Source organism: Apteryx rowi, unplaced genomic scaffold (assembly GCF_003343035.1).
Source record: "Apteryx rowi isolate R43461 unplaced genomic scaffold, aptRow1 scaffold_278, whole genome shotgun sequence".
NCBI classification, from domain to species: domain Eukaryota; kingdom Metazoa; phylum Chordata; class Aves; order Apterygiformes; family Apterygidae; genus Apteryx; species Apteryx rowi.
The window spans coordinates 768,482-794,178 of record NW_020449174.1 but is presented as its reverse complement, the minus strand read 5'-3'; the positions used below and the strand labels follow the sequence as shown (position 1 = coordinate 794,178).

Below are 25,697 nucleotides of genomic sequence, written 5' to 3'. Positions count from 1 at the left end.
CCAAACTGTTGCAGCAAATGTTCTGGCAGTGGCATAAAAAGCAACAGTGGAAAAGCTTAGTAAAAAGTTCCCCATATTACTCCAAAGTCTACCATCTCCAGCCGCAGATAAGATGGAAACAACAATGGGTACGTGGTTTCTTTCCCCCTTAAGATTTCTGTTGGGGATATTTCTAAAGTATTTGCATGTCTGGCTGAAGGTTAGGTACTGTACAATTTGTCAAGCTTAGTCTGGATAGTTCAGCCTTGACAACACAACGTTCTTCAGCAGAGGGAGGCAGGGAACAAAGGGACCATCCCTAAAGAGAGAGGGACATGCCTCTGCCTTTCCGTAGACAGCCCTGTAAGTAGATACATCTCAGCATGTCTCTCTACACAGTTAACTCCACCATGGTGTTAATACTGAACTGAGTAATGAGCTCTAGGAACTTTGCTATTATTCCAAAGACTTTCCCTGAACCTTGTTTCACTTCCAGTAAAGGAAAGCTGCACTCTAGCAGGTAAGCTCTCCCCAGCTAGCAAGGTTGCAGGAGATCTGGGCTGTCTGTGCTCAGCCCTCACAGCCATCTTTCACTCACCATGAAATTTCTGGAGCAGACACTCCATGAGGCAAGTCAGTGGCAGGACAAGCAGAGCCAAAATAAATGCCACGTTGAAATTCAAAAAGCCATTGATGAAATAGAAGGACCAGGGTTCAGTACCTAAAGCATGCGAAAGGGAAACAAATTTTTTTTTAACACAAGCATTTAAGAGATCAGGATGTTACAGTCACTTCATTACTTTTCTGCCTGAAACAGACTGAGATAGTCAGCAGCAGACATGAATGCTCTCCACTGCAAGCAACTTGAAACCAAAGAATGGAAAGGATGTCGAGAGAAGACCTCACAGTTGGACAGAAGATGCAGCCTCCTGGAACGAGTCTGAGCCAATTCAAAGCAGTCGCATGGTTCTGCCCCTCACCCACGAAACTGGCATAACAGTGACACTGGAACTGGTCAACAGCCATACAAAAGTACCAGAATATCTTACAATCATGTCTACCCTACAAACTTCATTGTCTCCCTTTTCATGAATTATTTTTCTCCTTTTTCACTGGGTCATAATCAGTGTTACATGTGCTGCTCATGAATCACAAGTCACTAACATCAGCCTTGGCTAACAGAGAGCCAGATGCTGTGACACAGAACTCACCTTTGCCTTGTGGAAGCCTATGCAGCAAGAAAGTAGAGGCTGAACCTGATAAAGCCAGGAAATTCTATTCCTAAATCATTCTTGCTAACTGCAGGGAATTAACAGAGGGATAACCCAGAAGCGCACGATGTTAAGAGATCATTATTACCCTGGAGTGCTGATCTTATACTCCATGCTGGCAGAACTAGAAAATGTACTAAAACTAAACAACAGAAAGAAGAGTTCACATTCACACTTCATCCAACTAAGACACTTCCTCTAAAGTGCATCCAGATGCTAGTTTTGATACTTCCTCGGAATCAACACTATTTAAAAATTCCCTGCTTCAATCTGTTCCTACAGTGTAGCTTTAAACAGCAGCAAGTCAACTCCACCTCCTAGCACACACAGACAGGTGTTGGTTGCAAGCTGGAAGGATGCAAATTGACAGAAATTCCAGTCCAACTGTCATTCATTTGGACTCTTAACTCAAGATGCTTAAAATCCTGAACAATGAGGAATGCCAGTTCCTCTCTGCACATTTGCCACTTTCTCAGTGTGATTAGCTCAATCAGTCGGTAAATGACACGCGGGGGCTTTAATCACTGCACTGTTGTGACATATGTCACATGCCGCAGCAATTTCCTGCAATCAGAGCCACTTAAAAAGGGTCCATGTTGAAATTAATCAGACAACTGAAAAGCAGCAGGGAAAACCCAACACCTCTGCAGCTCCTACAACTAAATACAATTAGAAGCTGAACTAGTAATGTCAGAAACATGCAGCTGGAGTTACCAAGGCACAGTCCAAGCAACCAAAGTTCATTTAGGAAACCTTTATCTATTAGCACTGAAAACAAAAAGCAGTTATGGGGTTGGGTTTTTTGGAAATAGGGAGTGAATTATTAGATATTCACCTTCTCTCTCTCTCCCCATTTGCCTTGTAATTCTTTCAAGTCCCACAGGAGCATAATTCTCAGCCTGTCAAAGGGTGAATACAGGATATGGCAGATTGAAAGAAGATGTCAGGTGATAGATTTGACACAGTTATCTGCATAGCAACATTGCAATAGTGCCAACATCCCTTCCCCTTTCTCTAGCCTCTGTTGCTGACTCTCCATTTTTGAGTCCTGCAATTCTAAGTACCCACCGTGAGGAAGATCCTGAATGCGTGCAGAAAGTAGGTCACTCTAGGACTAAATCAGGGCTATGGAGCGGGGTATGTTTGTGAAGGAAAAACCTGAGGCAGTACGTGGCACCTTATTGTAAATCTTCCAGGGGATATCTTGAAAAAGTATATGTAAAGTGTGCTTTGGTTTCTTCTCAGCCTCCAGATTTTTCCGTTCTGGGTCACAATATAGGTTTCTAAGGACTTACGGCAGGGTTAACACTGCTTAAGCCACTCTAGTAACTACTCCTACAGAGCACCAAGGTCTCTCTTTATATAAAAGGGGACTGGAACTGAATTCTGTAGCCTGTTTCCCCACTCTCACTATTAAAACATACAACCACTGTATCACAGATGATGCCGGGATCAGATAAAAGTCTTCTTAAACTGATATAAATTGGTACTCCCCAGTGCTTTGTGGTTCCAGTTAAACTGCATAGCAAAGTCAGGTCCTGTATCTTTAAAAGATAGTATCAGGGTCCACATTTTCTCCCTTTCCACTTGCCCTGGCTGCTATGGAAAGAAAAGGAAACGAACTATGGCCCACCCTAGTCCAGTCTCTGATCTCATCAGCCTGGAACTCAGGAATGAAGGACACTTCATGAAGCACACCTTCTCCACAATCCAGATACAGATTTAAAGGCCCAGAGGTTTGCTGAGGGATTCTGCTAACAAAAGAGGTCAGCTGGTCTAAAGCACAGTTTTAACGCAACAGATAGCCCCTCGAATTTTTTGCAGTGTGACTGAACTGCCCTTAAGCAGTACAAACTCGAACCTCCCCTCCTTCTCCAAGGGCATATTTTCTGCTTTGACTGGAGGGGGGGAGCCGAATGGGAGGAGAACAGTGCATCACACAAGGCAAGCTAAGTAACTCACAGACACTGGGTTTTATATAGAAAGCACAGGCTTGGTTCGCTGTGGTGACTCACATTCAGTCTCATTACCTCCTGGGCAAACTGCTTTTCCTCTTGCTATCCACAAAGACTCAAGGTGATCTGAGAAAGGACTGCAATGAAAAACATCAACCCCATTGCATACAAGAAGTCCTGGCCGAGGACAGCGAGGACAACGTCCTTCAAGCAGGGGGAGGGACACTGAAGGACTCTCCATGCACAGCACTGATGGGAACAAGCTTCCACAGCATCGCCTTCAGGCCATGACAGATAATTTAGCTTTCTCTAAGTATTCCACACGCTAGAGCTGAGCAAGTGCGAGCTGTAGAAGACAGGCTGATGGAAGTAGCAGGGAGAAAACCATAATGCAGTTGCAGTTCATGGCACTACAGTTCCACACTGGGAAGAACCAACTGGAAGCACTGCCAGACACTGAGCCAGAAACTGCTTCGAACTTTGTGCTCTGTGACAGGCTCCAGGAACCCTTACAGAAATCAAACTCACAGAAATGGTTACAGAGCTTAACAAGCCACCATGCTGCAGCTCGACCACAGCAATGGTGAGGGCAGCTCAGGACAAAACAGAGATGTTGTAAAACAGGCTTAAGCTAAGGTGCCCTGTCTAATATTTGTCACAGGCTAAAAGCCTGCAAACACACTGAACCTGCAGTTCAGCTGTTAAGCAGTAATTAAGCCACAATAATTTGATCATGAGTCACAGCCCTCATTCTAAACAAGTCTGATTCAGTCCTAGTATAATAAACAGTCTGCTTTCTGCATTTGATTTATTTTCACTCTACTTAATGACCAGGACTCAACAGAGCAAGGTGTCATATAAAAAGCTCCAACTCCAGTACATTCAGTCACGGTTGAGCCTGAGCTGAACAAAGCTTCCCAAAATGCCATCGCATTGTAAATGATAGCCAAAACTCTCATCACAGGAAGCAGGACAAAAACTGTGCCACCAATTGTGTGTTCTTCGCATATATGCACACAAAAACACCACAAAGTCTCAGAATCAGGCTTAGGGATATCTGCTTAGAAGCTACTTTCCCTTGACTATAAAAACCTAATAACCACAAGGGGAAATATTCATTGCACAGATGGTGTTTATCGAAAAAAAAAAAAAAAAAAAAAAAAAAAAAAAAAAAAAAAAAAAAAAAAAAAAAAAAAAAAAAAAAAAAGAAATAAATACAGCCTTGCCTCTAGGACTCCAGTCTGCAGGCAAAAGGAAAGATACTGTGGCGATTACATTGGACATATAGGTTGATGACTGTGCAACCTCTAGCAGCTTTTGCTCCCATCATATGAAAGCTGGGAAATCCCTGTTCGAAAGCCAAAAGGGATTTGCCAGCCTTTCATCTCCCCTGGTAATGTTATTTTTCCTTATTCGTAAGCGTTTCAAAGCTCTCTAAACATGCAGTGTTGTCCTGACCACACTGCATTAAAGAGCAGTTTCAGCAGGCTCTTTTATTAGCCCAAGGATGTTATACAAATGTCACTATGAATAAAACACTTCAGAATAGATTGGTCCCTGGAGGACGCTGGAAACAATTCATGCACCAGCGTGCAAAAAGGTCATGGATGAGCCCATGCCAAACCCCATCAGAGACAGAGCCTGGAGTTTCCATCACTGCAGATTCACAGCAAGAGGCTTCAGAGCCTTCCTGCAGAGATGAAGAACCACAGCACGGCAGCCATCACTGTTGTGCCACAGCACAGTGAACAAATCACCACTCAGCACCACCCAAAACAGCCCTTCAAGTGAGCTTCCAAATACAGCCTGCAGGGCACTGCTGGAGAAAGCCTCCACTACTAATCACTGCTGAATCCCTCCCGGAAAACCTCGCTAGGGTTGAAACAGATTACAGAGATGCTGGAGATCCTGTGCCCTAAGGCTCCCTGAAGTCTTCTCCAGCAAAATGTCCCTCTCAAGCTCTACTAGAAACATGATGCCCTATTTCTCTTCAACTCTAGCACTACAGGATATGAGCAGCTTAGTGCAGTGGCAGCTCCCGAACAAAGACTCTGGCTTTGCTAGCAGGATTCAGACCCGAGATCCGGGTCACCTAGTATCCTGAAAGGCTAGCACCAGGGAATCTCATGATAGGCAGATGATTTGCCTGTATATTAGATATCATCCTGGTCTCTAACATTAAGAGATTATCCTAAACCCTGAAGCATAAGGTTTAACACCCATTCTAAATTTGACATTATAATTGATGATGACAACTCTGACTGCCCTTGATATCCATAAATATTTCTAACCCCTTTTTAAATTCTGTTGAGGCTATCAGCTTAGTTATCTTCTATGGCAATTATTTCCATGTCTAACTACATGTTGTCTGAAACGGTGTTGTCTGCATCCATTTTGAATTTTTGCTAACATAAAAACTATATGGAATGAAACGTTAATCCTGTCTTTGCTACCGACTCGCTTTGCAAGCTTAGGCAAGGCACTTCCTTTACTCTGGAAAGTAGAGATAATTTTTATATTGCTTCAGCCAAAAAGAAGAAAGGAAATGTTTATAAGCTCTATGAAGAGCTTATAGAAGGAAGGTGGGAACAGAAGCCTAAATATTACTATCACTACTTTTTCTGGACTCTCTGCCATTTGTCATTGTCAGAAGGATTTTTTTTTTTCTCCTTACCATTCAATTGTCAAAAAGAAGCAGGGAGATCAAGTGTAGCCGATGTGAGTCAAACCTGCCCTGGCTCCAGCAGGACTGCCAGAGAAGCATGTGGAATGAGTTAACCTTTCTTCCTTCTCTAGAGTCTCAAAAACGCCTTTATGGTAACCTCAGATGCTACCTGCCAGCAAAGCCCAGGCCACACACTGTCAAACAAGCAAGACGATTCCCAAAGCACAGTATGGAACCAAGAAGTCTGCAGAGACCTGATGTGAACTGAAATAACGATGCGTTCTGCACTGCTACATGTCTTCCCAAGGCTCTGCACCTTGACTGTGAGGAACAAGAACAGCCAAGAACAGGATTAAAGCTGATGGACACACAAATGTACATACACATGCAGATGTCTCTCTTTCCTTGGCTTCTCTAATTAAATTAACAGTTGATCTGAGTGTGTAACCAGCATTTTCCAGACATATGATGAGTCACCCAGTTCTTTATTATAAATAACCACTCTGAAAAAACACCCAGAAAGCACAATGGAAATGTGACTGCACACTGGGGCAAACCCAAACTGTTTAAAACAATTTCATTTGTGCCTGTTGCATTCACGTTGTATCCAGACAAGTTTGCTACTAACAGCTCTCTGCTGTGATGCAGGGTTGTTGAGACATCTCATGATGGTTTACAAAACTTCAAAACTAAAAGCAGCTTAACTCAAAGCACTTGAAACCCAACGGGAAAGCTGACAATGGATTCCCAGCTCGAGAGAGACACCCCGTGGCAAACAGCTGAAACTGACACTCTTTGGCGCTTGCAGGCTGTCTTTGCTTTTGCGTATGTTCGAAAAAGGATCAGCAAACAAAACCTGGTAGGTCACCGTCCCCTGCCAGTAGCAAGAAAACCACCAATTCCCTTCCTGTTGTGTTATCTGAAACTCACCATAGAGATCAGGTCCATGAGAGGTGAAGACATTGTATAAGACAATGTTGAGAGGTGCAACTACCAGCTTCCCATAGTAATAGCTGTCCACAATTACCAAGGGCACCTGGAAGAAAGTGTCTATAATGTATGGAGTGCCAGAAGCTTTGGGCTGGACAGCCCAAAAGCTTTATGTGATTTTGTTTATAGAACCCTCCTTCCATTCATTGCAAGCCCAAACCATTCCTCCTTTGTGTTGCTATAGGGACTTACCAGAAACAGGATCAATGATACCACACACCAGTTTAGGAAGCTTTTCCACCTCTGCTTCATGATTAACAAGTCAAAGGCAATAGGAAGCCTGAAAGAGAGATCAGGTATCAACTGGAGACTTTATCTTGCCCCACCATGAGATTTTCTGACCCCCTGAAGCAAGTGGGACAGTAACTGGAGGAGAACCATCACTTCACTGGAGTCTACTACTCCCTATTCTACTCGTTCAACTCAGGTCTTCTCCGTGTATTAGGGTCAAGAAATCCTCCCCAACCTAAGCTGTTCAAAAGCAAAGAAATGAGGCTGTGGCTCCTCCAGCCCTGCGGCCCCTACGTTCTCCCCAGCCAGGCAACAAATATTTGACAAAGTGCAAAACTCCTAAACACCCCTCTCCTTACCCAAGAGCTGCACTGAAGGGCCAGCCCACAAGGGCTCCAGCGGCCACCCCCAACACAGCTACAGAGGTCTTATCCATATACCAGCCAGTCATGGCAATCATTGTGGTGTACATGCAGAAACTGCTTGGGAGGAAAGCTGCAACACAAAGAAAGAAAGGGGTTAGCACAGCTTTCCCACAGTTAGAGAACTGCACAAGGCCAGGATAGGCTAAACATCTCTCATTGATTCCATTGGAGCTGGGATGTTATACTGGAAGCTCTTGTTTCAGTGAAAGCAAAAAAGAGGCTTCTTTACTGTTGTTCCGCCAAGACCAGAAATACTTCCTTTAGGTGTGAAGGCCTCTTTCCCCAGTGGCACCCAGCAGCAGTACCCAGTTCAGAGTGTCCACGGTTGCAGGTGAATAACCACTTGCAACACTTGCTTTATCCTCTGCATCCTGCTACACTCAAAGAATGAAATGAACCCACTCAAAAAGCAGCAGGAAATGGGAGCTGACTTGACAGTCTCTGAAACAATTGTGGACAGACTGGCAGGACATACATGAAGAATGAAGAGACCTATAACATTACTAAGACCAATAGAGCAAAAATCCTTTCTCTACTCACCATAAACAAAAAAAAGGCAAAATAGGAAGTCTCATCACTCTTAAGCTGTGATATTACCCTTTCTTTAAATTTTGGTATGCATGCGATACAGAAGAGTCTTGCTCAAGGCCTCTCTTCACACTTTACTCAATACCCACAGCAGGTATTTTATAAGACTTTCAGCAGTTTAATTGGCAGATAGGCACAGCCAGCCAGAAGAGACAGGACACAAAGGCAAATGACAATGCAAAAAACCATGGCCTCCTTCCTTAGATTAAATCGTGTTTAAGGAAGGCAGGCCAATACCCTGTTTGAAAGGCATGGCTCCACTGCATTGAGACTGGAGGCTGCAGTAGAAATAAACATGCCCTGGAAGAGGGAAGATAAAAGAAAGTGATGCAGGAAATGTCATCTGAATCAACAGCTATTCTGTCACCACACCTGCCATGAGAAACACCTGCAATACAATACAGCAAACTATCTAGTACGGGGTACTGGCTGCTTGAGAGATATTTTAGTGCTGTGGATTTTCTTCCCTCTGGACCTGTCTTTGGTTTCTATGGACAAAGTCATTGTTAGGCTCATTGCTGAAGAGACTTACCTGCAGACGAGCAAAACATCCCAGTGCTGAGAACTAAGAAGGCCAACATCAGCCGACTCACATGTAGCCCAAATTTCTTGCACACAGCCCTAAGGAAGCAAGAGAGAATTAGAGACCACAGAAATATCCTCAGTATGCAAAAGCACAGTACCCAATGCATGCAGAGCCACAAGCAATTCCTGGACCATCCTCAAAACTTTAAGCTGGGTGACTCTCATTCCTCAGCCCAGGAAGGCAATCTGAAGACCAGCATGGTCACCTCTGGCCTGGGGTTTCAGATCCTCTCAAGCTACACCAGTGCAAAACTCTGGTAGAAACCAAGCGTGCTCTAATGTCAACTGCATTTGTGCAAATCTCAGGAAGTCAGGAATTACCAGACTTGGTCAGAAGTTCAAAGTTTATGGTCCATCAAGTCCAGCGCCTTTTCTACAACTATACTTTGTTACTATGCACCAGGTTCACACTAGGGAGTTTGAACTGCTATAGCAACATCAGTCTATCTAAGGTTTTCTGCCGTCACAAATTCCCACCAATGGCAACTTCATGCCAAAAGCCACAAGTCACGTCCTTAAAACCAGACTGTTGCCATCAGAAAAGTCACACAAGCCACAAATGAAGAGGCATCTGTCAAAAATAAAAATCTAGCTTAAACAAGAAAATTGCATGTTCAGGCTACTGCTTTTAGTGGATGTAAACACCACTGGCAGATACACCACAGAGAGCAACTATCAATGCATCCCACCAAACATCACCACGATAAGCATACACAGTATCAGTCTCCCTTTCAGCAGAGCTCAGTTTACAAGACACCCACCCTACTTGCTGGTGTCAGTGAGAAAAAGAGTGTAGCCAAGGCAAAACACTGCAGTGGAGATGTGGGTGGTGAATCTCAGACTAGAATTTTGTCCTAGCGGTAGAATTCTGAACAATATTTCATTAAGTTGTCTTGAGGATATATATTTTTAAGTTTCATTTTGAAGCAACCCAATCTAGCAGACACATTCGCATATGGTCTTCAGGGTATGTCTTCTGTGGCAAAAATTGAATGTGTTATTCACATTGCTTGCAAACACTTACAGCAGACAACTTTCTATACTCACTTATAGAAGTAGAGTTCACAAATGCAGCTCAGGAAGGCCAGAAGACATCGGAGGAAATAGAAGATAAGAACCTAGGAGATGTACCCAGAGTCAGAACAAGGTTTGCAATGAAGCTGATGCACCTGCTGCTAACAAGCAGGTCCCAAGAACAAAAGTTCTGAACAGGCTGGAGCAAATCTGGCAGCAGTGAATGAGCCTATTCTTGTAGGCCCAGACTGCATACCAAGGGATGGCAAAAGCTACCAGCAGCTCAGGGTCTAGCCCTCTAATCCTGAAGTCCTTTACAGCAAATAAAGTGAACACAGTGCACTGAACTGGCTGGTCCTATCCCTCTATTCTGGAAGACTGTAAAGAAGAGCATTTGCAAGAACACCCTGGGTATCCGAATACCATGCAACATCATGGATGCCCCTAGATTCTGTTGCAGAGAAATATTTGAGCATGGCAAAGGCTACCCAAGTAGAACGCACATTCAGTAGTTTTGTTTATTCTCCTGCAAGGTCAGTTCACACCGTCACTTGCAAAACGTGCATTTTTAAAAACAGTTCATTGAAAGAAAAAATCAAAACAGTCACTGATAGCTGGAATGAAAAATAACAGGGGCTCCTGAAGCRCAGGGGTAAAATCAACCACCAACGCACAGTGAATAAGAGCCCGCTACCCCTGTATAACTGCCCCCGGGCCTGCAGACACTGACAACATCAGGGAGCCCCCAGTCCCTCTGAAACACCTTCTCAAGCAGTGCAGAACATGACAGCACTTCCCTGCAACTCTCCAATCACTTTTCCTTGGTCCCTCCTTGAGTCACCTCACAAACCCTTACAAACAGCAATTCCATTATCACTGACAACAGACAAAACAATTGTTTAACCCAGACTAAAGGCACATTAATTTCTCACAAGAGAAGCCTCGATATGTCTTATTTACCTTATTAGTTTGTAGAACTCTAGCGTGGAACAAGGCCGGTAAGGCGTGAAGCCACAAGTAAGCATAGGAGCGGATGGCATAGGCTGGAGAGTATTCCCATGTCTGGAATCCCTTCCCATAAACGAGGTAGTGTGTCTGCAAAGGTGATTTAAAAGAACAAATAAATGTGGATCAGATTGAGTCCACAGTTTTGCACTTCCCATTATTGAACTCTTGAGTAAGAAGACTTCTCTTTGAAAAGCACAGATTAGCATCAGGTTCTAGAAAAACGTACATTTGCATGGGCTAATTGCAAACTCCCAACTCCCTCCAAGGAGAAGCTGCCACTTACCGGTTCCCAGTAGTTAAACGTCTCATCACAATCTGAGATGTTGCTCAAGAGAGCAGCACAGAACCTGGCTGAGATGAGACACTTGAAAGCTGTAGATCCTTCAGGGGCCCACACTTGTCCTGCTTTGTTCCCAGATGGTCTAGTCCAAAGAAAAAATACAAACATGCACCACGAAGAGTCAGTAACAGGATCAAGAGTAGTGATGTGACCCTAGGCAAAGAACTAGGGAAGAGCCTTTAAAGTTCTCCAAGGGACCAAGAAACCCTTCAGTTTTGAACAGCCTTTCACTATCTGAGAACATTCCCTTGGCCAACACCTGTGAATGGCTCTCTTCCTTTCAGACCTTGCTGCTCTAAGTATGCTTGCATCTCCTTAATTTCCACTATGATGCAAAGTTCGTTTAGAGCATCGAGTGAGTACGGGTGACACTTTTATTTGCTGCTCTCTTTGTGGGGCGCACAGCCCCCTCCCAGTATCAATCCACCACACCGTACAGAAGCAAGGCCCCTGCACCCCTCGGGGCCCACCCCACTACTGATAGCCAACCCCACACGACCTCATCCATCTCCCCCAGCCCAGAGACAGCAAGGTAGGCACTGGCTGCTGTGGCACCAGGAGAAGCAGAAGCTGCTCTGGACAAGCCAAGGAAACACATTTCCACCAAGCCTGCCGAGCCCCAAGGATGCCCACAGGGGCGCTCCGCTGCAGGGCCTGCTCGGGGCGGGGGGGCAGGTTTGTTGTGTGAAACCCCGGCCCTAAGTAAAAACCTTCCAGAGTATCGGTCGTTCACCCCCCCCTCGCCCCGGGAGACGGTTGCTGACCCCCGGGAGGCGGTTAACCCACGCGCGCAACGGTTGCTGACCCCCGGGAGGCGGTTAAGCCCCGCGCGCGGCTGTTGCTGACCCCGCGCGACGGTTGCTGACCCCCGGGAGGCGGTTAACCCCCGCGCGCGGCTGTTGCTGACCCCTCCCCCCCCGCCCGCGTGACGCTTGCGCACAGCCCGGGGAGCGGGCACGCGCCCCTCGCTTTCTACCCGCCACCGCTGCCGGCGGTCCCCCCGCGCCCCGCCGCCGCCCGCCACCTACTCCGCCCGAGCCTCCTCCGCGCCCGCCGCCTCCGCCCGCGGCCGGACCGCCTCGCCGCCTGCGCGCGGCCGCTGCCGGGCCCCCTTGGCCGCCATGCCGAGTACGGGCAGCCGGGCGCCCGCGCCTCCCGCGAGACAGGCCGAAGCCGCCGGCCGCCATGCCGGGTGCGGGCACAGGCACGGGCGCGCCGCGACGCCGCGTGCGCCGGGAGCGCGCCCCCCGCTGGCCGCGCCGCGCCCCCGGCCCGCAACGCGCTCTGCCCGCAGCCGATCCTCTCCAGATGTAAAGGGCTCTAACGGCTGTCAAAGGCCGCGGGGACCCAACGGGCCCCACCAGCTGCAGCGCTCAGACCTGTGCTAGGCTCCAAAAGCTCTCACAGGGTTCCCTTAGACTCAACTGGAATTACTAGGCACTGCCAATAGATAATCCTGCCCTTCCATTCTGGTGTTCAAATCTACCAGAATCTCTTCGAATCTACCAGAATCTTTTCGAATCTACTAATTTATCGAGTAGTGAAATTTTTTATTGGTAATATTCCTCTGCATAGATGCTATTAATGCAACTTTCTAACACTTAGAGTATCTACAGTATCTGTAGTAATTGCTATTGAAATGATCTGTAACCTTTCAGAATGCATTAACAGAAAGACCAATTGGTATCCACCATAATTATTTATATACGTACCTCACAGAATCTAATAGATTCCAGTAACACAATCTATGACTAGAGTTACCTAGTAGTGGCTATTCATATCTATTGTAGCTATTAATAAAGCAGCACCTCATAGTACAGTTCTTGTATCTATGGGAATCTAATCACAGACTTATTAGTAATTACTGTCTATATTAGCTATTAATAAAATAACTACTATCTAATAACCTACCAGTGAATTGAGATAGAGTCGTACGGGGCCTATCCCCACACTGGCCTTCCTTCTCCTGGAAACAGCTGCACAGAGCAGACCCGGCAAACAGTGGGCACTGATATGACTGAGCACCTACTGCAAGAGTTGTTTAGTGCTCAAAGTCCATACAACCTTTTTGAACTAGTTACAAAGCTCAGGTTCAGTACACTTGATACAGTAGCCATCATTGTAAGGAGCTGGGTGAACATAAGCAGCACTAGGAAGAGTGAATTGGCATCAGTAAGTAGATGAATTCCAGTTTCACAGCTATTACAGGAACCTCATAAAGAAAGCTTCCACTTAAAAAAAAAAAAAAAAAAAAAAGAGAGATTGCATTACTGACACAGAAAATAGGAAGGCACATGGTCTTTGTTACTTTTAACAGGAATTTTCATATTTAAAATGCATGAAGATGCATCAAGTAAGTGCACAACACCTTTACAAAAGGCACTGCAACAACACACAGTGTTAGGTCCAACAAATGCAGTCCACATTTTCCAGACCAGCACAATTACAGGTGCTGCTGAAGACAGCCTACAATGGTTTACCGAAGAGTTACACACAAGCACCGCTGTATTTCCTTCCGAAAAAGCAGCTGCATCTCTGCCACCTCTTGGCAGCTCAGTGCCTTGTCACAGGACTGATAGGTCAGTCTGTAGCAGAGGCTTTTCCGTGCAGTCTCTGAATGCTGGAAACTGTCAATTAACTGGATGGATACAACTGTTTCATGTGACACCTGCCTGGCAATGGTGTGAAAAGCAACTTCATCAAACTGTTCCCTATCAGGAACCCAAAAGCTGATATCATGCATGTAGGAAGGTGGATAGAGAGAAAAACTCTTGAAAAGCCTTAACTCTCCTCCGGGAAACTGACTGAGGAAGCGCTCATCTGATGTCCAGAGCATTCGCCAGTCAGCTATTCCACAGATCAGCATGGCTAGGAGGTCGAGATTCACTGATGCAAACACAGCCACCAAATCACTGCTCTTTGGTCCATCACAAGCTGTGCTCACAGTTCCCACACAACAGTCCTTCTCACAGGAGCTTAAAGCATCTGTTTCCACACAAAGAAAGTGTTGAATTTTAGTAACCTGAGCTTCAAAAGCAGCAAAGTCATTTAGCTCTGCTGTTTCAAAGCTCGTTGCTTCCTGCAGAGTGATATTCAATTTACAACCAGAAACAGTCTGGTGAAGAGAATATATGCCGCTCCTAATGGTATCCACCAACATCTGGATACAGCTGTTTTCCATACCCTTCTCCACTGCACACACAAACACCGCCTCGTGAAAAACAGGCAGAGAGTGAGGAGAGATAGGACACTTCCTGAAAACAGGTCCAGAAAGAACATGAAGTGTCCCAGGCAGAAAGGTTGCTCTTTCTATTAGTGTCTGAACATAGAGCAGCAGGGAAGGCCTAAGGAAATACTGTTCTGAAATGAGGTTGCCCTCTTGTACCTTCATCCAGCCATTCTCATTTGTGTCCTTGCAAAAATCAACGTGGGAAAATAACACTGCATTTGCCAGTCCATTAGCCATTTGTTCAGTGCTTGCATTCTGCTCTGGGTTGGGAATGATCCAAAAGACATTTGGGTGACAAACACCATTGATGTGACCTTGGTGGAGCAGAGGAAGGGAGCAGTCAATGCTCTGTATCGGAAAGGCTTGGCTGAGCACTGCAGTGAGCTTCTCCTTGACTGTTCTTACTGGATGCTCTGAATTTAGTTCTAGGAAACCCCTGTAAAAAACAACATAGCAAATTACAGACACCACTTAACCGATTTGCTTGAAATGCCATCCTGTGATCATAATTTGAGGGCAACAATTTACCCAAACTGATCTCAGGTATTAAACTTGTTTTCAGTAGCCACCTGAACAAGGAAGGTCTTTTGTCAGAGGCATAATTGCTAACACATTTTCAAGACACTGAGGTTTGTGTTGCAGTCAAGGATTAACTGCACTTTGGCTTGTGGAAAGCAACTTTACAGCAAGCATCATGAGGCTGCCACTAAGCATTGGCACTACCAGGTTAAGGAAGCCAGTCAAATACAGTTAGTCCTGCATATTCTCCAGACTCTGCAGTCTAAAAGTTTAGCACTTCTCATCCTAGCTAGCTTTCATATTGCAGTGTTAGCAGACACCAAGTCAACTCCCAAATTCCTTCCAAGCATCTGCATGACATACTAAAACACTCATCTTTACTCCTGTGTGCAAGTATTCACCTCAGCCTTAATCAGAAAGTGCTCTTTCTTCTGTAGACTTATTTGGAACCAGCCATGACCAAAAGCCAATTCAAAGCAGACTTCCAGAAGCAATGTAAAAACAAATTCTGTAAGGGGGAAAGGAGGGAACTTGAAGCAACTCCATTTTATCCGAGACCCAGGCTGGTCATGTACGCTGTGAGTGCATGTTACTGCCAAACACTTGCTAATTATCTTACCTGTTAATTTTATCCACAAGCACTTGGGGTACTTGAAAAGAAACTCTTCTGCTTCCCAGTTCTATCTGGCAGATCATAGGTTTGAGATGTGGAAGTGGTGTGCTTCGTGTGAAAATGTGGTTTAAAGCACCCTCTACACTGAAAGATTTATCTTGACTCCTGGCAATATATAAAAGCATAGCAAAGTCATTGATACATTTATATATTTGATGTGTCAGAAGTGTGCACAGTGATACACGTAACCTGAAGAGACCTACTGAGCATAACACTAATGTACCTATTGCTGAATGCCAGGTCTTGTTAGGAGGCGAGCAAAATGCTACACTATTCTATTTTTTACTGTGTGGGGGGTCAAAAGCCAGAAGAGGTTATCCAGAGAGGTTGTGGAGTCTCCATCCTTGGAGAGGCTCAAAATCCAATGGGACATGGCTCTGAGCAACCTGCTCTAGCCAATCCTGCTTTGAGCTGTGGGGTAAGACTAGATGATCTCCAGAGGTCCCTGCCAACATCATCAGGCTATGATTCTATGATTGTCTGCAGATAGACATACCACAGTCCCCTTCCTGTCTTTAAGGTGAGATTGACATTTGTTCTGAAATGGACCACTTGGACCTTTAAAATCCTAAAATAATCTTATTTCTGGAGCATACTTTCTCAAGAAGCTTTCATTTTAATCTTAGCTATTATCCTTAGAGACAAAAGAGACTGGTAGCTATTTTAAGGAATATGAAATTGAGTTTCTCTCTCTCTCTCCATGAAACAATAGACTAAAAGAAGATAAGACGGTGCCAGGCATTATGAAAGCATTAGTATCAATATTTGAGTTTTGTCACATGACAGTTACCTGTAGCCTGTACATTTATATCCATTAATATTCTCTGCGTTGAAGGGATGAACATCACTCAAGATAAATCTGGCTCCTGCTGCCACCGCCACTATTTGCCAGCTATTGTGCCATGCTCTCCTTGGCCGATCAGCGGGTGTCCCACCCTGCCCGTTGCAAAGCGCCACATGGACCTCACCCTTCTCTGCCAGCACTTCTGCACAGCTAGAAGGAAAGCCAGGCAATAAGAAAAATTTGCTAGTGCACTGAGGATTTGTGTAGAGCTAACAAAACACCTGTAATGTGGCCAGAAGGCCATGTCATAGCAGTCAATCTGCAAAGAACTAACTCTACTCACCTGGAGAAAAATTGGGCAAGCAGCTCTCTGTTCTTCATCACCCCAGCTTTTCTTCCACAGTGAGGGAAGTTGAAATAAATACATGAAAATGCCCCGTCTGCTGGTAAAAAGTAGTCCTTCAGCTTCGTGCAGTCCACAGAAAACAGAACTTCAGCTCCTCAAAGACAAACAAAAAGAAGCATAAGAAATTTTAAGTTACAGAAAGTTTTTAAACAAAAGCAACCAGTAAACTGCATTAAAAGAGGAAGACTGAATCGGGCTGTTCAGACTGTCGACCTGCAGCACAACTTCAGCTTCTGGGCATCCATATTGTGAAGGGGAAAAAAAAAACAAAAGTACAGAGCTGCCCAGCCCACCTTCAGGTCGGGAGAGGGCCCCGCGGCGCCGCCTCACCTCTCTCCCGCAGCCGCCGGACGTTTGCGGCCGCCAGCGCCCGCCCGGACACCTCCTCTTCGCCCTCGTAGCAGGTGGCCACGAGGCGGGCGGCGGCGGCGGCTCCGCAGAGGGCGGCCGCGAAGGAGAAGTTGCCCTCGCCGAGGAGCAGGACGCGGCGCCCCGGCCCCATGTCGGCGCGGAGCCGCCGCCGCCGCTTGCGGCACAAGATGGCGCCGCGGCGCCGCCCCGAGGAGCCGGGGGCGGGCGGCGGCGGGCGGCAGCGGCCGTTGGAACGCGCCCGCCGCCCTTGCTGCGGGCGTTGGTGCCCCTGCGGGAAGGGCTTAACCCCTCTGCTGCGCTGAGGGGGTAAACTATCCCCCTGTAAAAAAAGTAGCGCTTCTTTTGGCATCGGAAAGGAAGACAGTTGTCCCTTTCGGCCGCTTTGTGCCCCGGCGCATGGCCCAGACAGGGCCGTGGCACCCCTGCCACAGCTCACTGGTGCGTGCCACCGGCCACGGGGAAGTGTGGGCGGACTGGAGCCCAGCTGCCAAGTTTTCCCAATTTGACTGGAGATGCACCACCAATGAAAGCGATTATTCACACAAAACCCATATGGGGAACTGGAATGAGGAACAACACAATATCCAGAAAATCATACAACCCAAACTTCTTCCTTCCCAGGTGGGTGCTTCTTCTTCATCCCTTATAGCGGCCATAGCGAGCCTCAGCTGAGATCCCCCTCGCTCACTTAACTTGCCATGAACACAGCGCTTTATGCCTCTATCCCTGCCACAGCTGCAACACAGATACTTCCAGGAGCAGCTTCCCTTTCTGCTGCTCTGCTCCTAGTGTTTGCTACTGGTCTTTAAAAGTGGGTAAAGGCAACAGTCTGCTCCTTTTTTTCAACCTCTGCTTAGTGCCCTACAGCAGTCCCACTCCAGGAGTGCAGACTTGAGGAATGGCTTTTCAGTTAATCTGTTTTATTCCTTTTGAAGATGGCCCCAATCCAACTGTCTTCTCTTTGCTGTTCAGTGTTTTGCCCTTTTATGGTGAGTCAAAAGAAGTCACCCAAGCTTTGTCATCTTACCTTAACCTGTCGTTAAAGAGGTAGTGTAATTGCAGTTACTTTGGTCTTCCTGTAAGGTACAAAATGCTAAAGTTTACTTATATGTAGATAGTATTAGTATAATGCTAATGTTTGTTTATGTTTAGCCACACTAAATATGAGCTTTTCTTTTCAGTATGCTCACTGCTTTGAAACAACTTATTCTTCAGATTACAGCAAGGGAAAGCAGCAAAGAACAAGAAGTAGGTGCACAAAAACATGGTCTGCTTGATCTGTAGGGTAGCTGAAGAGAAGYTTCTAAATGACAGTTGTGCTTAGAGAAGAAAGAATTCAGCTTTCCTTTCTCTTTGTTGAGTTGTGTTCCTGTACCACCATGTAACAGGTATTTCAAGTAATTTAGGGAGTGGCATTTGCATTTCAAATGTTCTTGTCTAGCTAACCTCATCACCTCTATCCCCAAGGAGCTGCCACTCAAAATTCCCATTTCTTGCTCCTGAGTTTGAGCCTAAGAAAACACTACTCTGCAGAAAAATTTTCCTCAGTTTCACTTTCTGGATATAGTCTTATGACTTTGCACTTGCTTGAGTGTTTTTTGTTTTGTTTTGTTTTTCCTTTAGGATTTAAGCGAGAACCTCACTGGTTTCCAGGCCACCAGCCTGAGCTGGAATCCCCTCCTTTCAAACCAACTGAGCAGTCCTGCTACATGATTGACTACAGACCTCCACATGGGAACATTTCCTTTGCCAGGGCTCAGAGGAGGAACAAGAGGGTGTGGGAAAAGCAACAGCAAATGACTGTGCCTCCAGAATGACAGGAGGCCTGTCTGCCAGCAGTGCTACAAGGACGGCCTTCAAGCAGAAAAACCTTTCAGACATTAAAACCAAATGTAGCACCATGTGAAATATATTCTTCCTGCTTCCCAAGCTGTATTGCTTGTCACTTGAGTGTTTTTCTGTCACTTGTTTTGTGTACAGAGGTGACCACAAGGCTTCTGGGTCATGCTGTGACTTGTCAGTGAAGCTTAAATAAGACTCTGAGTTGGAAGAGCTTATTAGAACCAGCTAATAGGAGATGCTAGAACTTGGCATTTAGGTGGGATTTGGGGCATTTGACTATGACCCCACATCACTGAGTGTTTGTTTTATTTCTCTCACTTATGGCCACGGAGGAAGGATGTTCTTTCAGTTCATTTGAAATTTAAACTGATGCCTTCTACAAGGTCTTTTCTCTTAGCAGGTATAAGGAATAGAGAAAATAGATTGGGCCATAACCGAATGTGACCATCTAGGCATTACTGGACATATTAGTGGCATTCTGTCCTTTTGGACAAGAATTATAGAAATTCAATTCCAATAATACAGATTTTCCTTTCTGCCGGTATCTCTTTGAAACCAGAGATGCTAAACAGCTGGTAGCACCTGAGAAGAGCTTTGTAGCATTTTGCACTGCTCAACAATGTTAGCATAAATCAGATGAATATTTTAGACTTCAGATGCTATTTATTGTTTGAAGGGCACTGGCCACATAGTTTCAAAGTGATGTGATTTGCACCATGAGAGCAGGACATTTTTCTCTGCTCTGGGTGTATCTGTTTACAGCAGCTATGCAACTGTCATTTGCAACCGGTCTGAATTGGTTGCAGCACTTGGACACTTCCCCATACCATGAGTCATTCTAGAGATTTAAGATACAATTGTCCCCCATTCAGTTGTTATCTAATACCCATATTTAGAATGGGTTGCAACTGTCATGTAGTTGTCTTTCTTACCAGTCTCATCTCTACTGGAGAGACTTTCCTGTTGCTTGTGAAACACATTCAGAAATCCTCCAGAAAAACTGAGGGAAAGGGCTCATGCAATTAGATGTTTGCTAAACATTAGAGTAATGGAATGAAACCAGCAAAGTGGCTCTGACCGCCGGGACAAGCTCTCCTGGACACACCAGTGCTCAGGCTGCAAGCAAGAATGATGCCAGGTATGTTTCCCTGCACAGGAAGCTTACACAGCTTTCCTAAGACAACGCTTGTCCTGAGCATTCAAAAACAAAAAATACAAAGTGCTTATTCATGTTTTATTTGTTAGTAAATTTACTCAGCATAAATAAATAAGAGTGGCCATTCACTACAGCTGGCATCTGATGGGAAGTGTTCTTGAAAAGCCCAAGGCTGACTTTAAAAAGCAGCCTACTTCCTTTGGGTTCCTGCAATGGCAGGCTTCTCCTCATGGGTGATAGGGATCGTGCGCTCAGGCRGGTCACTTAGTTTCCTCGGTGCACTCACTGTCAGGACACCATCCAAAGAGAGTGACGAGGTTATGGTCAGGGGATCCACGTCAGCTGGAATCCTGTATTTCCTGTTGAACTCCCTGGCAATAAAGCCATGCTCGTCCTTCAAAAGGAGAAGAAAAGGAACAACCTTGATTAGAAGTGTTCACTCAGTTCCAACTAAACCATGGGCCCTTTGCATACAGTCTGAATTCAGGAAGCTCAAGCCCTCAAAGGAAGATATTTCTGAAAGTTTTAAGTGTTTCTATCATGAGATGCCTTTATGAAGTGCCAAGACTGGCTGAARTCAGACCCTGCCCTGCCCTGGCTGCAGGTGCCTGTGGGCCCAGCGTTTGCACAGGGAGGCTTTGCGTTGCAGCTCTCGTGCCAGCCAGACTGCCTTTGTCACACAGCAGCGTGCTGCCGTTCCTAAGATGCTGGAGCTGGAGCTGTATCCAGTACCACCCACACCGATTCCCAAGGGTCTCCAGAGTTCTTGTAAAACAGAGTTTCCCAGTGAGCTAATCTCTGCTAAAGTATTTGATTATTTTCTTAGCCAGAAAACTTTGCAGAAGCAATGTCAGAATTAGAGCCTTCCCCCAACTATGTGAGGAAATGCTGTGTTTTCTGACTGACAAATCTGTGCTCCCAGAAGCTCTTAGTGCTGACAGTTACACTAGCATAGCTGCTTTTACCACCAGGATTTGTTTCCTTCTGCTGAGGCAGGGAAGGGGAATTGGAAAACCCTGTTTTGTACAGCTTTGTACATGGCTTTTGACTTTTCTCTGCCTGGCTGGCACACACGTCTCTAGGGCCAGCAGGCGGTGGGATGACCGGCAACAGAATACAACCCTTAAAGATTACAAACCGGTAAATGGGCCTTTTTCAGGAAGAGATAACCTCCTGCTAACAGAACAGGGTAATGGACTATTCATTATGTGGCTTAATTATTACAGTTCATTGTTAACTTATTGAATGCCTCCCTGCATTCCTGGCCTCTTCCCAGCAAGAGGAAGGCTCAGAAATGCACATTTCAAAGTTGATTTTCCAGTTCAGTTCACAGTTCATACAACACCAGCAATAAATCTCTACCCTGCTGCTGCCCAGTCTGGGATCAGTGGGGGGGATTACACAGATCRTCTTCTGTTAGGATCAGTTGATAACAACCGCTAGAAGTGTTTGCAAATGAGCACAGGACAGGATGGTTTTGCAGTCTCCTTGTTTAACCACAGATGAGAAAGTTCAGAACTGACTCTATCAGTCCCAAAGTATAAGCAGAAGTACCTGGCGCTCCTCATGTTTCCCATGAATATCTATCATGTCCCCTAACACCTTGACTTTCAGCTCCTCAGGGGAAAAATGCTTCACATCAAGGTTTACAGAAAACTTGTCCTTCTCCAGTCGCATCTGCAAAACAAGGAGATGACTTCAGAAAAGAGCAGGTGAGGGTTTCAGCCTTAAAGCGTGCTCAGAATATAACAGTTCAAGACTTAAGCTGGTACCTCCACATGCCCTCACCCAAAAAGCTGAGAAGAAACAGCACCATCTGACCTCCTTCATCCAGTCCTGGGACTCTGACCTGGCTGGATTTGTCTCTTTCTTGCCTGTTACATTAATGCCCATCACTAAAGTGTGATGCCTTTCTTTCTCTTGATTACATGGGATAAATATTTTCCCAGGGATGGTGAAGAGACTCTTTCAACCTGAATTTGTTAAAACTAACTCATTAGTTAGCCTACAGGTTTTGTATCTGGTTCTTTTTACAGAATGTCTGGAGATTTCCAGTCCCTGTAACTGGATTTCGCAAGGTCTCTAAAGAAGCCTAACTGCAGCTGACAGCAGCTCATCTGTGCCACTTGCAGGCTCTCCCCTCTATTGTCACTCTTTAGTAGCCAAAATAACGCGTCACTGGCAAACACTGCCACCTCACTGCCTGCCTCTCTTATCTGAGCAGCAGGATTTCTGACGAAACTCTGAGTCACCTGCTGCTAATCTTGCCTCCTTCTCTTTCATTTTACACTTTATCACCTCTAGCAAATGCTGCTTTTTGCTGGTTCCTGAGGTTGAATTCACATTTGCTGCCCATCACCTACCTCCCTGGCTTGGGCAAGCTCCTGGGACTTTGCTATGTGAGCTGGCTATCTCTGCCTTCCTATTGCATTCGTGGGAGGGAGCATGCAAGCCTCCCGGAGCTCTGCTCTGGGACGTGGAGGTAGCCTCCGTGCCAGCTCTAGGCTTGCTGGTTTTTGCTTCCTTCTCCTTCTTCAAGTGTATTTGTGAAGGAGATTTCTCCACTGAGGCAGCGGGATGTCATTTTCTGTGGTGCTTAACGTGGCTGCTTCACTGGACAGCCAGACCCAGCTTGATAAATCAAGGGAAACATTATGGAAAGATTAAGAAAATACTTTCCTTTCGCTCCTTTGTCTTAGAATAGCTCTACCAGATACTTGTAAATAGACAGCTGACTTGCAGACCRGGCAAGGCCCTTGGAGCTGCGCACCCCTTGGCTCAGCCCCTGCAGCACTGCCTCTTCCAGCCAGAAGAGCTACTGTTGGGTCTGTAGCGCCCGTAAGACTGCGCGAGTCCAGTTGCAAACTAGCATCTCACCACCCCCACAGCATCCAGGGCTGCTAGGGATGCACAGCGGCCCCTTGTCTCCCTGCCCCAGGGCCACCGCGATGGAGCAGATTTACCACCCGGCTGGACAGGTTGTGTATTAATCCCCCAGCTCCGTCACTGCTACAAGAGCTGCTGCTTTTCCTGTGCTGCTCCTGGCTGCAGGACTTGGTGTGAGCCGAGCGAAGGCTGGAGGGCCCCGAGCGAGGGCAGCCCTGGGCTTCCCGGGCTCTGCCAGCCACAGTGGACACTTGCCGGTGAGGTGCCAGGATCATGGTCAATGATTGGGGCTGGTGTAGCCAGTGCAGGGCAAACCAACGTGGGAACCATCGGAGAGCTGTGAGCTGCAGACCTTCTGCTCAGAGGCGACACGATGTCTAGGGAAAAAGTGGTTTGGAGAGAGGATTTTCCTGGCTCTTCTCCGCAGAAGGTGCTGGGGCTCCAAGGCGAGTGCAGGAGGAGAGGTGGCCGGCGGGAGGCAAGTCCGCCCCGTCATGCGCTGGGTCTTCTGCAGCAGGCAGCAGCGGCAGGGCTCGGCCACCCTCCTTTTAGGAGGAAGGCCATGCAGCTTGGTTCCCCCCGCTAGTGGCTGTGCTGCAGCAAATACTGTCAAGGGCACTGTGTCTCCTGAGTTACAGACAGGCAGGATTTGGTCCTAAAATCCACCCAGGATCTCTGTCCTGTGCTAACACCTAGATGCAGCCTCRTCAGCTCAGCACAGATGTGCCCAGTGGTGATGTATCCCAGCAGCTGCTCCGGGATGCAGGACCACTCCGGCCTCCGAGGGAGAGCCATTCCTTGCTAGGTTTTCCTCTAGCCTCCCTGGAGCACTCTGGCCAGGATAAATGTCCTCTTCACCTCTGGGATCACTATGGACATGCAAGCAGGTCCAGAAATGCGAAGCAGCTCTCACTGTTGGCAGAACAAGGGAGTGAGGGAGACAGGCAGGGCCGGAGGGCTATTCCATGATCGGTTGGGTCCTGTGTATTTCTTGAAGTGGTGCTCTGCTCAGCAGCAGCTCCTCAAAACGGGCCCCCTTGTACCCAGCCGCCCGGACCTCCCACAGTGCCTGGCACGAGGAGCCCACCACTCCTGCGCTCTCTTTCCTTCTCGGCAGGGAGTGGGTTTGAAAGTTTCGCAGAGCAGACAGGGAATTTAGGTTTCGTCCTTTCTCCCCTCAACTCTTAGAGTCATGTGCAGCACAAAGTCAGCTCAGCTTGCCTCCATGCCCAAGGCTATGGCAATGCTTGCTCACAGTCCCAGGCGGCTAGCGGAGCAGGCAGAGGTTCTTGCCCACTGCAGAGGAGCAGACACAAGCACAGCACTTTTTCCCCCAGGCTTTTCCTAACAACCGCCTGCAAGCAGCTTCCCAGCTCTCAGCTGTCACGGGTCCCCAGCTCCAGAGACATCAGGATGCGCACGCAGCAATAGCAAAGAGCAGTAAGAAGGGAAGGTTACCTCAGAGAGCCCCGTCTCTATCCAGCTGGGCATCCGAAAGATGGGGGATCGCATCAGGAAGGTGCTGAGGCCAGGGGAGGTAGGAAGCAGCTCTGACTCCTGCAGATGCTCCCCGAACGTCTGGTTGAAGATGCGACTCGGCGCCAGCACAGATAAGAGGGGCCGGCGGATCAGGGGGTTGTGAATGGTGATATCCATTGGAGTGTGCGGGAGGAGCCGGGCTGGCGACTGCGCTGCAACGCTCTGTGGGGAGCGGGGGCAGCTTTATAGCCGTGCGGCTGGCCTGGCCTCCCCCCGCCGAGCCCGCGCCAACCGTGATGTCAGGGATTTTATTGTCCCGCTCCCGGGCCGGTCCCTTCAGCCGTGCCCGGTAGCTGTCCGGGGGATTTGAGCACGCTGCTGAGGAGGAGGGGCAAGGGGAGAAGAAGAAAAGGAGCCTGACGGGGCAGCAAGAAGCCAGACTGCCCCGCCGCCCGCCCTGCTCCCCCACGTGCTGTTTATCCACAGAGCCCCAAGCCGGCTTGGCTGATGCTCCCAGCTGCTTYGGATGCCAGCAGGATCAATGCAGCTCCTATCTTTGGCTCACACGGAAAATGACAAGGGGCCGTTGTTTCTGCTGCCAGCCTTGGGGCTCTGGCTCCCGGCATCGCCCACGGGGCTGGGGAGAGCTCTGCCTCTCCTTCGGGCAAAGGAAGCCACGGCTGGTTTGATCAGGGGGAAGTCAGGAAAGCGCCCGTGAGGTGTGACTGCGTGGCGCCCTGCAGCCCGGCACACGCAGGCGACGTGAGCGAGCCAGCCGCCTTAGTGCAGGCCCGCTGCTGGGGGTGCGAATGAAGGATGCCTTCCTCCACAGTGCCTCAAGCCACTTTGCCCACTGCAGAAACCACTGCGCTGGAGAGAGCAGAAGAGCCTGACGCTCGTGAGCTCAGGTGCCCCAGCTGCGAGCAGGGATAGACGTGGCGCGCTGACGGCCCCCGTGGTGCAGGAAGGGCCCCTGCACAGGGACGTGCCCTCTCATGGGGGCAAGCTGCGTGCTTGCCTGCCTCTCTCTGCCTCTGCCCCTGCAGTAAGCTCATTTCCTATAATTAATGCTCCTCATATGCCCCAACTCGTACATTTGCTTTAACTCCTGCAGTGCTTGTGAACCCAAATCATGGGACAAGGTTCAGCCTCGGGGCTGTCCTTACAGGACAAGAGCTGCCTCTGAGAGCTTGCAACTTAAATACAGATTACTGGCTCAGCAGCACATCATCCTTGCTGCTAGCACCACTAGTTCCTTGCCCAGGGCTCTGGCCCGCTTCCTCTCAGCTTGCCTGCTGGG

General features: G+C 47.3%; 4 protein-coding genes across 12 annotated transcripts in view; 1 reads left to right on the top strand and 3 right to left on the bottom strand.

The window, feature by feature from the left end:
• ALG9 (ALG9, alpha-1,2-mannosyltransferase) overlaps window positions 1-13,246 on the bottom strand; it is a 97,631-nt gene extending 84,385 nt beyond the window's left edge. For 8 of the 9 annotated variants that reach the window (XM_026068667.1, XM_026068662.1, XM_026068664.1 and 5 more), the window contains exons 1-9: window positions 12,080-12,129; window positions 10,995-11,133; window positions 10,664-10,798; window positions 9,737-9,807; window positions 8,637-8,725; window positions 7,451-7,586; window positions 7,053-7,140; window positions 6,801-6,906; window positions 578-700 (exon numbers count right to left, since the gene is read on the bottom strand). In XM_026068667.1, coding sequence (XP_025924452.1) covers window positions 578-700; window positions 6,801-6,906; window positions 7,053-7,140; window positions 7,451-7,586; window positions 8,637-8,685 — 502 coding nt within the window. In that variant the 5' untranslated portion in view covers window positions 8,686-8,725; window positions 9,737-9,807; window positions 10,664-10,798; window positions 10,995-11,133; window positions 12,080-12,129. Of the gene's footprint in view, window positions 1-577; window positions 701-6,800; window positions 6,907-7,052; window positions 7,141-7,450; window positions 7,587-8,636; window positions 8,726-9,736; window positions 9,808-10,663; window positions 10,799-10,994; window positions 11,134-12,079; window positions 12,130-12,962 lie in introns of those variants that run through there. The other variant, XM_026068660.1, reaches the window with a different exon arrangement.
• An 88-nt stretch (window positions 13,247-13,334) lies between these two features.
• FDXACB1 (ferredoxin-fold anticodon binding domain containing 1) lies at window positions 13,335-17,199 on the bottom strand. Its single transcript, XM_026068659.1, has 5 exons — window positions 16,993-17,199; window positions 16,600-16,756; window positions 16,263-16,466; window positions 15,419-15,577; window positions 13,335-14,716 (listed from the first exon to the last, which is right to left on the bottom strand). The coding sequence occupies exons 1-5, from the start codon at window positions 17,162-17,164 to the stop codon at window positions 13,528-13,530; spliced, it is 1,881 nt and encodes a 626-aa protein (XP_025924444.1). The 5' UTR covers window positions 17,165-17,199; the 3' UTR covers window positions 13,335-13,527.
• A 28-nt stretch (window positions 17,200-17,227) lies between these two features.
• Window positions 17,228-18,961, top strand: CUNH11orf1 (chromosome unknown C11orf1 homolog). Its single transcript, XM_026068656.1, has 3 exons — window positions 17,228-17,655; window positions 18,216-18,282; window positions 18,658-18,961. Exons 1-3 carry the CDS (start codon window positions 17,431-17,433, stop codon window positions 18,849-18,851), a joined length of 486 nt encoding a protein of 161 aa, XP_025924441.1. The 5' UTR covers window positions 17,228-17,430; the 3' UTR covers window positions 18,852-18,961.
• A 1,135-nt stretch (window positions 18,962-20,096) lies between these two features.
• On the bottom strand, window positions 20,097-24,786 carry CRYAB (crystallin alpha B). The gene is made up of 3 exons (XM_026068640.1): window positions 24,377-24,786; window positions 21,587-21,709; window positions 20,097-20,426 (listed from the first exon to the last, which is right to left on the bottom strand). The coding sequence occupies exons 1-3, from the start codon at window positions 24,572-24,574 to the stop codon at window positions 20,223-20,225; spliced, it is 525 nt and encodes a 174-aa protein (XP_025924425.1). The 5' UTR covers window positions 24,575-24,786; the 3' UTR covers window positions 20,097-20,222.
• Window positions 24,787-25,697: the final 911 nt, after the last annotated feature.